Here is a 12,767-nt window from a genome sequence, read left to right as displayed (position 1 = left end):
GGTAAAGACACGTTAAAAGATCTTGCCTGGGAAGTATTAACCCACCTGCTGTATTCACTAGACCTTGCTCCTTGAGATTACCATTTGTTCCGATCAATGACACATGCACTTTCTGAGCAGTATTTCAAAACATACGAAGAAGCAGAAAATTGGGTCTCTGAATGGTTTGCCTCAAAACAAAAGTTCTATTGGGACTTTTATCCACAAATTACCTGAAAGATGGGGAAATGTGTAGCTAGTGATGGACATTACTTTGAATAAAGCACTTTTGATGTTTCTCTTGAAATTATTGTATTTTCTTTGATTATAAAATTCGCTATTATTAACCGGTATACCTAGCAAAGTTAAAGGGCACTACACAATGAATCATAGGTTTTTGTCTATTTGTTGTTGAAGTGGTGTTAATGAATACTAAATAAAATACAGGTATTTTAGGGCTGCCTTTATTTTTTATTTTTGTATGCTATAAAAGTAGAGTCCCATGTGGAAGGATAGAACAAGAATGGGAATTTTACAAACTGCTGTGTCTGGGAATGGTGGGGTAAAAATAAGGATGGGAGGAGTAGGATTTGAGCTATATTTGAAAAGTGTTATTCTTTAAAAAGAGAAAGCAATTAAGGGGAAATGTCAACATCTATTAAATCTGAGTAATACCTTTACAATATTTTGTTTAGTCTTTTCTGTGAAATAAAAATAGTACCTCCTTCCACAGAATGTGTAAGAAAAGGGTCTTGATACTCATAAAAAGACTAGAGGCCTGATGCACGAAATTTATGCAAGAGTAGGCCTTTCTTCCCCCGGCTGCTGGCACTAGCTTCCCGTCTGGCACCTGGGACCTGGGCTTTCCTCGCAGCCCTGGCTTCGTCTGAAAGGATGTCTGGTCTAATTAGTATATTACACTTTTATTATTATAGACTAGAGGCCTAATGCATGAAATTTATGCAAGAGTAGGCCTTCCTTCCCCTGGCTGCCGAGATCTGTGCTTCCCTCGCAGCCCCAGCTTCATCCAGAAGGTTGTCAGGAAGGATGCCCGGTCTAATTAGCATATCCATGTGGAAGGATAGAACAACAATGGGAATCTTACAAACTGCTGTGTCTGGGAATGGTGGGGTAAAAATAAGGATGGGAGGAGTGGGATTTGAGCTATATCTGTATATAGCATATTATACTTTATTATTATAGATTAGAAATTCCTGTGGGAGAATGATAGAAAATAAGACCCAACATTTCCACTTTGATTCACCACAATTAATCTTACTTTCATTCTTGCATTGACTTTCCATGATAATCATAAACTGGTTTTCCCCAGATCATTTTTACTTAAGTTTATAGTCATCTCTTATAACTTTAATTCACTTGATGTTTCCTCAATATTTTATTCTCTTTCTTTTACCTTCTTTCCCCTTCCTTGGAATTCTCCTCGATTCCTTCACATTACAAAAAGGTCTAACTGTAATCTGTTGACCATGGATAGATGGGTCTTGAATATAAGAATGATAGTTAACTCATAAATAAGTTGCTTTTTAACAGCTTGTTAATAAGATTTTTTATCTTGTTTAAAGCTGCATTCCCACAAGAGGAAGCTTGGTAGCCTGGTTTTACCTGTCCTAACCCTCTGCTTATGGCCAGAGATACACACAGACCTTTGGACTTCTTGAATACTTCTTTTCTTAGGTTTGACAATTTAGGGAATCACCATAGAGCAATAGCTCTTAAATTTTTGGAAGTAACATATCTTTGAGAATCTTACAATCCCTTCACAGAAAAGTTGTGTATAAAAGCACATAATCTTGCATGCACTTTTATGGAGTTGATCAGTATCTCCATCTATAGGCCAAGACCTCCAGATTAAAAAGTCACTTCCAAAGAACATATAAATGAAAAAATATTTTTAATTTTTAATTATACTTGTTAAAACATTATTTTATATCCAGCCTGCCTTATCCCCAAGCACTGCACTGAAATTGCGTAGTACTTCTGTATCCTGTCCTATGTTTATGCTACTTGAAAAAATGTTTTACCCTCTTATGTCACAAATTTTATCACTTTAAAATTTTTGAAGTTTAATTTGTTTTTCAAAAGATATTTACCTGATTTTTCATAACTTTTAGTATTTTCTTCTGATAGCACTATTGGGAACCACAAACTAATTTCATCTCATTTGAAAGTTTGATAAGTATATTGTAATTTTTTTATCTGGATCTCTAAGGTAGATGAATTTGAACAGGCCATAAGACAGTCATGGTGGGCATCCTCATCATCTTTTTTTAAATTTATTTTTAATATATTTATATTGATTTCAGAGATGAAGAAGAGGGGTAGAGATAGAAACATTAATGATGAGAGAGAATCATTGATCAGCTGCCTCCTGCACGCCTCACACTGGGGATTGAGGCCACAACCCAAGCATGTGTCTTGACCAGGAATTGAACCATGACCTCCTGGTTCAGAGGTTGATGCTCAACCACTGAGCCATGCCAGTTGGGCCATCCTCATCATCTTTAGAGGTTAATTTCTCCCAAAATATAGAATTTAGGCTTGACTCATTTATATTACATATTTGGAAATGAAGTATTCTAAAGTATATAATGATGTACCTAAATTATATAAATTAAATAGCACATAGAAAACACACATAACTGAATTGCAAATAACTAGAAACATGATTACATAGGGTTTAGATGAAACATTAGTAGAGTTAGCTGGGGTTTTTTTTGTTTTGGTTTGTTTTTTTCCTATTTAGACTTCATCTTTGCAGAGGGCATCCATAGGAGCAGCTGGCATGCTTTTCGCCACCAGACGAGAGAGGTGGCCAGGCTAGAGGAGTCCCTGCATGAGAGTTTTATAAAGTGCCTTTATATACTATTTTTAAAATTATATTATGCTCATTTGCTTATGAAAGACCATTAAGAATGTGATAGTCTTACATGAATGCAATTTTAGAATAACAAAGTATTAAACAAATATGCATGCATCCATAGTGATATAAAGAAATTTGAACAAATAAGCAGGAGAGAAGGGACGCTTCTTATAGGAGAACTAGAGGTCCAGCACACGAAATTTGTGCGTAGGTATGGTCCCTAGGCTTGGCCTGCAATCAGGGCCATCTTCCCTGGCTGCCCACAGCCAGCCCCACCCCTGGCTCCCCATTCACCATCAGGCAGTCAGAGCCTGCCAACCAGGGAAAGGGACCAGAGGTGGTCAGTGTGCCTCATAGTGACTGGTTGAGCAGCATTCTGGTCGTTCCAGGTTCTGATCATTCCACCGTTAGGGTCAATTTGCATATTGCCCTTTTATTATATAGGATAGGATTACAAATAGTATGTGAATGGATACTTATTCCTACAAGAAGTGTAACTTAATTCTTCCTTTAAGTGTAGACTGAACTTAGTGACTCACTTCCAAAGAATAGAGTATGGGAAGGGGAAAAATAGTAACTGCAGTGGAAAAACTTGGTACATACTGCCTTAACCAAGTGATTAAAGCAGAAAAGTCATGTTGACACTATGTATGCCTTCATTTTACTCTGGTGCTCTTCCTAAAAACCCATGATTCCATTCTGATCATAAGAAAACAGCCAACCTATCCTTTTGAGGGACATCCTACAAAATATCTCACCACTGCTCAGCACTGTATGAAAAATAAAGTCTGAGGAATTGTTAAAGTTGGAGAGACTAAAACTTGATAACTAAAGTGTTGTTTGGATCCTGGGTGGGGTCCTAAAATAGAAAAGGGAAGTTAGTAGAAAACCTGGTGGAATCTGAGTGAAGTCTGGAGTTTGGTTAGTAGGAATGTACCAGTACAACGTTAATTTCTTAGTTTTAACAAATGTACCAGGTGGCTTAAGATGTTGACATTAGAAGAAACTGGGTGAATGGTGTATGGAAACATGTGCTGTCTTTGTAACTTCTCTAGAAATCAACTTAATTCCAAAATAAAATTTTTTAAAAAAATATTATAGATTCTTGATGCTATCTTAACCATTTTTGTTGGTTGTTCTCTTTTGAAAATTAAGTATTGAGCATATATAGATATATGTTTTTATGTGTGTATAGACATATATGTATTTATATACCCATATAACTTTTCCCCGTCTGGTTTTATTTGGTTTTAAACAGTAAGGATCTGGCTATGACTTGACTATAATAGCAAATGGAATTTTATGAATTTGATTAACATAAAAGTGCAATATCTATACTGTTTTTCCCAGGTAATAAATTTGTGGGGTTTTTGTTGTTGTTGTTGTATCAGATAAGAGATTTTATTGGGATCTTTTCGTTCCTTTTTTTAATCCTTACCTGAGGTTATGCTTTATGGATTTTAGAGAGAAAGGAAGGGAGAGAGAGACAGAGACAGATAATGATTTGTTGCCTCCTGTATGTGCCAACTGGGGATTGAACCCACAGCCTTTTGGTGTACAGGGTGATGCTCCAACCAACTGAGCCACCTGGCCAGGGCATTCTTGGTATCTTTTTAGATGAAATATGAAATGGCATGTTTATATATACCTTAAAAGTGTTTTTCTCCTATATGTATTACTCCTTTTTTGAGGACTTTATTCATTATCTCCCCAGATAAAACTATAAAATTATGGAAAATCAGTGAAAGGGACAAAAGACCAGAAGGGTATAACTTGAAAGAGGAAGATGGAAGGTATAGAGATCCTACTACAGTCACTACACTACGAGTAAGTACATAAGAAAAAATTATTCTAATTCTGATGAATAGTGCTTTTGTATGTATGCGTGGGTTTTAAATATTTTTATTGATTTTTACAGAGAGGGGGTAGAGAGGAAGAGAAACATCAAAGTGAGAGGGGACCATTGATCGAGGGGATCAAGCCCGAAACCCCGGCATGTGCCCTTTTGGTGCACGAGACAACACCCAACCAACTGAGCCAAACCGGCATTTTGTATTCATATTACATATTCTAGATCCTGAGCAGAACTTAAATAGGAATAATTACAATTTGCCCTGTCCCAACAATTCTGTAACTAGATAAGACACTTAAAACTCCCATTTCAAACAGACCCTGACCTACATAGAGTCACACTGTTGCCATGGGCAGAACCAGGATTCTACACAAGACATGTTCTGTGCCACGTTCTCCACCACTCTTGTAGTTTGAATATCAACTATTACAAACTTAATTTTCAAGATTAATTTTCTTTGGAGATGAAAAAACTAGAAATGGACCAAATCTTGTTGCAGCTAAAAAAAACAAAAACAAAAACCAAGAATTAGACACACTGGGCTAATTTCCTTTTTAACCACTTTAATTTAAATCATAAACATTTATTAGCTTTGCAAGTCTTTGTTAATCCTCACCTGAGGATATTTTTCCACTGATTTTTTAGAGAGAATAGAAGAGAGAGGGAAAGACAGAGAGAAACATCGATGTGAGAGAAGCACACATCGATTGGTTGCCTCCTGCACAAGCCCCAGCCAGGGCCTGGGCCAGGGAGCCTGCAACCAAGGTATGTGCCCTTGACTGGAATCGAACCAGGGAGCCTTTGGTCTGCAGGCTGACGCTCTATTCACTGGGCCAAACCAGCTAGGGCTGCAAGTCTTTTAAGCAAAAGATTGGAACTAGGAAGAATGGCAAATTCTAGTAGCATTGCTACCTGTAAAAGAAGATAAATTAGATTGTTCATTTTACTCATTTTAGTACTTCAGAAGGTCAATATCGGTTACTTTTTAAACTAAATTTGTGTAATGTACTGTTTTATAGTTCCTCACAAACTGTAGAAATGAGGTGCTCTGAATCTTAATGACTTTTTCATGTATCTTGTTGACAGGTGCCAGTCTTTAGGCCCATGGATTTAATGGTTGAGGCCAGTCCACGAAGAATATTTGCCAATGCTCATACATATCACATCAACTCAATTTCCATTAATAGTGATTATGAAACATATTTATCTGCAGATGATTTGAGGATTAATCTTTGGCATCTGGAAATTACAGATAGGAGTTTTAGTATCCATTTGGTTTCTCTCTCATTTTTGGGGGGGGGGGGGTGGTATAAAGTCAATATAAATGTTTCTCCAAATCCTACTTTCATTGTTTATATTCTGAAAATTCTGTGTACAAACAAGTATGTGATATATAAACATATATACCTGGAACTCATATATACTGTCTGTATATATATAGAGAGAGAGAGGGGGGGGGAGGAGGGGGGAAGAGATGTATACAAATATACTCGTTTTTAAGTATGTTTTAAAAGTAAAATGTCAGGTATATGGAATTACACATTTGAAATGGGTGAATTGTATGTATGTGAATTAGATTTTTGTGAAGCTGTTTCGTTTGTTTTTTTCTTAAGGTAAAATATTAGCAGCTTTTACTACTATTTATATATTTCTAAGTACATATCAATAATTCATAATCTGTTAATAGAGTATAAAAGAGCCAGTTTTCCTATACCTTTACCGGTCTAGCTAGTAAAAATCCTCCTTTGTTGTTTTGATTAGCATTTCTTTCATCATGAGTAAATGAACATTTTTTTCATATTTGTATATTTATTTTCTAATTTTTTTCATTAGATTTGCATGTTTTGTTGTTTTTCTTTTGTTTTGGTTTTGATATATTTTTATTTATTTCAGAGAGGAAAGGAGAGGGAAAGAAAGCTAGAAACATCAATGATGAGAGAGAATCATTGATCAGCTGCCTCCTGCACACCCCACACTGGGATCGAGCCCAAAACCAGGAATTGAACCTCGACCTCCTGGTTCATAGGTCACTGAACCATCTCTGGGTTGTTTTTAAAGCACTTTTTTATGTTAAGTAAATCAGCTCCATCCTTTGTGGTGCAAATAGTTTTCCCTTTTTTCCTCCCCTTGAAGAGTTTTGTTCTGTTATCTTGTGTTTGGAATGTACACTAAATTTCTTAATATTTAGGAAGATAAACTTATATCAGTCCTATTCTTTATGGCTTCTGGGATTTGTATCATGGTCAGAAAAACAGACCTCTGCATTCTAAAATGATTTAAAATTTGCCCATGTTTTCTTCTAAGAATTTTTTTTGTAGGCATTAAAGGGATCAAATAAGGTCTGTAATGCAATTCAGAATATTTGTGCTTTGAAAAATGTAAAATTATATTTGCCCTTTTTTCTAAGTGGAAATTCCTTAATAAAATGCTATCCAGATATTGTGGATATCAAGCCTGCCAACATGGAAGAGTTAACAGAGGTGATTACAGCAGCAGAGTTCCATCCAAATAGCTGTAACACGTTTGTATACAGCAGCAGTAAAGGCACTATTCGGTTATGTGACATGAGGGCATCTGCCCTCTGTGATAGGCATTCTAAACGTAAGTTATTTTCATCTTTAAAAAAAAAAATGTTAACATTTTCTGTTTGTCTAAAATCTTTAGCCTCAGACGCGGTAATCACATGTACATAGGTTTACAAGTCTTAGTTAAACCTATATGCCCAGGGCTACCTATACCCTTTGGAAAGCTGACTCTACATGAGGCATCGTAGGTTATTCTACTAGAAAAACATGGAAGGCTTTATCAGGGCATGTCTGTTGATATCCTAGTGGAGATATATGCCTAAGCGATTATTAAGACCCAACGACCCGTGGACCAGTCACTATGATGTGCACTGATCAACAAAGGGAAGACGCTCAACTCAGCAGCTGCTCCCCATGCCCCCCCACCAGCCAGCCAACCTCCTGCAGTCCTTCCCCACTGCCGCTGGCCAGGCCGGAGGACCCAACTGGTGCACAAATTCGTGCACTGAGCCTCTAATGCAGTGGTTCTCAACCTTCCTAATGCCATGACCCTTTAATGCAGTTCCTCATGTTGTGGTCACCCCCAACCATAAAATTATTTTCGTTGCTAATTCATAACTGTAATTTTGCTACTGTTATGAATCGTAATGTAAATATCTGATATGCAGGACATATTTTCATTGTTACAAATTGAACATAATGAAAGCATAGTGATTAATCACAAAAACAATATGTAATTATATATGTGTTTTCCGATGGTCTTAGGCGATCCCTGTGAAAGGGTCGTGTGACCCACAGGTTGGTGACCCACAGGTTGAGAAACACTGCTCTAATGTGTGTGTGTGTGTGTGTGTGTGTGTGTGTGTATTTATTTTTAAAATTGATTTCAGAGGGGAGAGAGAGAGAAATATCATTGATGAGAATCATTCAACAGCTGCCTCCTGCATGCCCCCCCACTGGGGATCGAACCCAGGACCCTTTAGTCCGCTGCCGACCCTCTATTCACAGAGCCAAACCAGTCAGGGCCCAGTGGATATATTTTTAATGGACTGTTACTGTTTGAGAACTTGGGGTGATGTTCTCCAACCCTATATTCAGGTAGAGCAATTCCTTCTTTCCTATTTCGAGCTTCCTATTTCTTCTAAGAAGTGGTTTCCTTTGCTTTAAAAAGAAGTTTAAAAAGCACTGGGTTTTAAATAACAGGTTGCAGTAATTTTACCTGGCCAGTAAAAAATAAAATGCTGGTATGAGTTTGAATGGTGAGAGGGTATTTTTTGTGCTGACAACACAGGCAAAGTCAGTGAGGTATATGCAGAACCTACAAATGTGGGGCACTGAAGTCAGAAGCCCTGGGTAAGTCTGGTTCTGCCAAATTAGCTGTGGGCCTCTGGAAGTATAAATCGCTCACATCTTTAGTTGTAGTATTTATCTCATAAGAAACTTCTAGGGAGATTATCTTATAGCCAGAGAGTTGTCAGTTTCTGTCAGGCTGCCATTTTTAGCTGCCTCTTAGGAAATTTGTGAATTGTTTCAACAAATGCTTTGTGCAAGCCAGAAGATTATACAAATTGCCCTTTTTTTCTTTTTTTCCTTTTTTTTTTTTTTGCTTGTTTTTAGTGTTTGAAGAACCTGAAGATCCCAGTAATAGGTCTTTCTTTTCTGAAATCATCTCCTCTATTTCTGATGTAAAATTCAGCCATAGTGGTCGATATATGATGACTAGAGACTACTTGTCAGTCAAAATTTGGGACTTAAATATGGAAAACAGGCCTGTGGAAACATATCAGGTATTTGCAGTTTTTTCTTTCAATGATCATACACCCTATTTACTTTGAAGTTTTTATAGAGAAGTATTTTGTATTTTGTGTTAATCCTAACACAGTGTGTGTTCACAGTGAGGCTTTGATCCATGAGTATTATGCTTTTCCTTATGTTAAATTTATATATATTTTTATAGGCGTTATAGTAGTTTTGCAGTTAAAGTGTGATTATGTTACTGGTTTGGTTCATTATTGATAATGGTTTTCCCTGCTTCTGCCTATATTTAAAGTGAGGAGGGAAGAGCACTCTTTTAAGGTCTCGGGGGTGGGAGGGAGGATTGGGAAGAGTGGTCAGTCTTAGTAGAGTTGTCCCCGTTGAAGTATGTGCAGTAGTAGCTGAACTAGAGAGCTTAGCTTTGGCATGCCAGGTAAAAGGGACTGACATTCTACCTTTGTCTTTAGACTAAAGGAAAAGGCCTTGAAAGCCCAGCAGACAGCTTTAGCAGTTGTCTGTCTCTTGTGGGATGTTAGTTCTGGATTCTCTTCTTGTCAGCCAGCCACTACCATTGATCCCTAGCCTGCTGCTCTTCTAGAAAAGAGAATGAAGATGTGTAGAGCCAAGAACAGGGAGGGCATCAGATACCTGTGTTAAGTCCTACGTCACTAGAGTATAGAAAACACTTAACACTGCTTTAGGAATACAGTCTTGATAAATTTGCCTTATGTTGTATATTATCAGTAAAATTAGAATGGTATTTCTCAAACTTTTTAATCCTGTTTGACAAACCTAAACCACTAAATAGTTTCCTTCATGGTATTTGAAATTTCCAAATACATGCTACATTGAAGCAAAAGTAAAGGGATACAATATTGCCACAGTTTCAAATTACATCTGTATAACTGCCAAGATTCTGATTGGTTTCCTAGTGATCCTCACCATTACTACCCCATTCCCTTTGAGAAAAATTGATTTGAACCTTAACTTCATACTCATAAATTGTTTTTGAGAAACCCTGTATGTGCATTCTAAAACTGTTGAATTGTTATGATTTACCTAATTTTATCTGAATGTCAGTTTTCCTCCCTATGCTGAGTTAGATTAGTGATTGAGAATATTGTCACATCATACTCAAACATAGCATATGCAGATCAAGCTGTTGGTGGGTGGTAAATTTGGCATCTTGCTAAGCTGTGTGTTATTGAAGGGTAATTGTGATTTTATTCATTTTTCACTTTTAATCCTGACCCTACATGAATTGCAATTCCTCCAGGTTAACAAATTTTTACTTAATGTCACATACATGTGGCCTGAATCATTTCACTGTACTTAAAGTTAAGATGACTTTATGTTATTTCATAAATAGTAGAGAATTCTAACATTTAGAAAGTACCTACTCCTTTCTGTCATCACTAGTGGTTAAGGTTCTTTTTTTCCTTCTGATAGCAAGAATTATTTGAAATTTTCCTTTGTAATTTAACAATGCTAATTAAATGTGTCATTTATCAGGATACTTTTTAAATACTAGATTCATTTATTTAGAATTATATATTTTTAAAAGGTATATTTCATTAGCTCTTGATATTATATAAGTAATGTCAAGTGGAACCAAATTTTTCAGTGATTCATACATACAGTAACCATATAATTTATCACCAAACTGAGGGATGATCATGCTGTGCATAACATACACACGTAATTATAATGTAGGCTTTAGTTATTTATGCCCAGAAAATTATATTTTAAAAGGAAGTAAAGCACAGTATTGTTTTTAAGTCAGCAGTTAATAGACTGAAAGACAAGTGTTAGCATATTCAAATATTGCTGTAATAGTCTTTTGTCTCTTATTGGTGTCATTTTCAAATGTTTTCTGGTCTAAATAATTTAGTTGAGCTTATAGAGTACATGTGCCATGCCCAGAGGGTAGTTTCTCTATTGTTAAAAAGAATATGTGTGTTCATTGAAGGGGACTCATATGTTTGTAAATGGATTAAATAAACGCTTTTATTGTTACTAAGGTGATCAAATTTTTAAAAAGATTGGCAGATATATGTATGTGTCTACATATGCCTTTAAAAAAATAATACTGACTTACTAAATCAGTTTTCTAAATTTAATCAGTAAATCTTGAGGTGTAAACTAAGAATATATATATTTATGTTTTTCCCCAGGTGCATGAATACCTCAGAAGTAAACTTTGTTCTCTGTATGAAAATGACTGCATATTTGACAAATTTGAATGTTGTTGGAATGGTTCTGATAGGTAATTGATTTTAATTTGAATTTATTCAAATGTTATTTTATCTTTTAAAATAATCCACTGTATGAATATAGTTTTGTTTATTCATTCACCAGTTGAAGGACATTTGGGTCATTTTCAACTTTTGGCTATTTGCGTGAAAGTTTTGTTTAACTATTTTTTTTAATACTTTGGGAAATGTTCCAAACGCCTTTTCTTTGTGTTTGCTAAGCTGCAGTCTAGCACTATTTTACTGATTTCTGAGAGGAAGGGACAGGGGGAGAGAGAGAAACATCAGTGATGAGAATCATTAATCGGCTTCCTCCTGCATGCCCCTCACTGGGGATTGAGCCGGCAACCCTGGCATGTACCCTGACCGGGAGTCGAACCATGTCCTTCTAGTTCATAGGTCAACACTCAACCGCTGAGCCATGCCAGCTGGACCAAATGTAATTTTATAGGAGCAGCAGTTTTCAGCCTTTTTTATCTCTTGGCACACATAAACTAATTACCAGAATTCTATGGCACACCAAAAAATATTTTTTTTGCCAATCTGATAAAAAAAAAATACTTAATCATTCACACCAGCTGGCTGTTGTTGTGTTGGCTGCTGTTGTTTTTCTATTTGATAGTCTAAGGCCGTGGTCGGTAAACCGTGGCTTGCGAGCCACATGCGGCTCTTTGGCCCCTTGAGTGTGGCTCTTCCACAAAATACCACGTGCGGGCGCGCACATACAGTGTGATTGAAACTTTGTGGCCCATGCGCGAAGTTGGTATTTTGTGGAAGAGCCACACTCAAGGGGCCAAAGAGCCGCATGTGGCTCCCGAGCCGCAGTTTGCCGACCACTGGTCTAAGGGAAAAGAGGTCAGTGACCCTGACTAAATAGTCAGGTACTGCATATTTTAAAAATTCTTGTGGCACATAGGTTGAAAATTGCTGCATTAGAGGAAAGAAATGTGCTATTTCATTACTCCTTCTAGTATGGTTGTCATGTTTACTAAAAATATGGCCAACTTTTTTAGATTGACATGAATTACAAATTCTAACTTGATTTCCCCTTTCCCCCAGAGTTTCCTTGAAATAAATTTAATAATTTTATAGCAGTACTGGCTGATAAAAATTAAACATTGTGTCACTAGTAAATGCGAAAGTATACAAAATTCTAGATATTGTAAATTATTTAAATATCTTAAAAATGTTCCCTTTTATGAGCCAGATCAATCATAAGTTTGACATGCCAGCAGTTAAAATGTTGACATTTCAGTTTTGTTTGTTACTATATTAAACTTTTTAGAAATACTTAGGGCCATGGCCAGGTAGCTCAGTTGGTTAGAGCATTGTCCCAATACACCAAGGTTGCAAGTTTGATCCTAGTCACGGTATATACAAGAATCAACTCATTGGTAGGATAAGAAACATTTGTAATATCTTATTTAATAAAGGGGAAAAAATTAAAAAAAAATAGCTGTGAAAAAAAATCAACCAATGAATGTATAAACAAATGGAGACAAATCTGGATCTCTCTGTCTCTA

The 12,767-nt window shown here is 36.4% G+C and overlaps 1 protein-coding gene across 4 annotated transcripts in view; it reads left to right on the top strand.

Annotated features, from left to right (window-relative positions):
* PPP2R2A (protein phosphatase 2 regulatory subunit B, alpha) overlaps nt 1-12,767 on the top strand; it is a 99,185-nt gene that overhangs the window by 80,518 nt on the left and 5,900 nt on the right. For 3 of the 4 annotated variants that reach the window (XM_006765925.2, XM_015565416.1, XM_015565418.1), the window contains 5 exons: nt 4,575-4,687; nt 5,799-5,976; nt 7,149-7,313; nt 8,855-9,024; nt 11,167-11,258. In XM_006765925.2, the coding sequence (XP_006765988.1) occupies nt 4,575-4,687; nt 5,799-5,976; nt 7,149-7,313; nt 8,855-9,024; nt 11,167-11,258 (718 nt within the window). Of the gene's footprint in view, nt 1-4,124; nt 4,211-4,574; nt 4,688-5,798; nt 5,977-7,148; nt 7,314-8,854; nt 9,025-11,166; nt 11,259-12,767 lie in introns of those variants that run through there. The other variant, XM_015565417.1, reaches the window with a different exon arrangement.

This window comes from Myotis davidii, unplaced genomic scaffold (genome assembly GCF_000327345.1).
Source record: "Myotis davidii unplaced genomic scaffold, ASM32734v1 scaffold1081, whole genome shotgun sequence".
In the NCBI taxonomy this organism is placed as follows: Eukaryota; Metazoa; Chordata; class Mammalia; order Chiroptera; family Vespertilionidae; genus Myotis; species Myotis davidii.
Note: the sequence above shows the minus strand (reverse complement) of the source record. Positions and strands in the feature narration are given on the sequence as shown.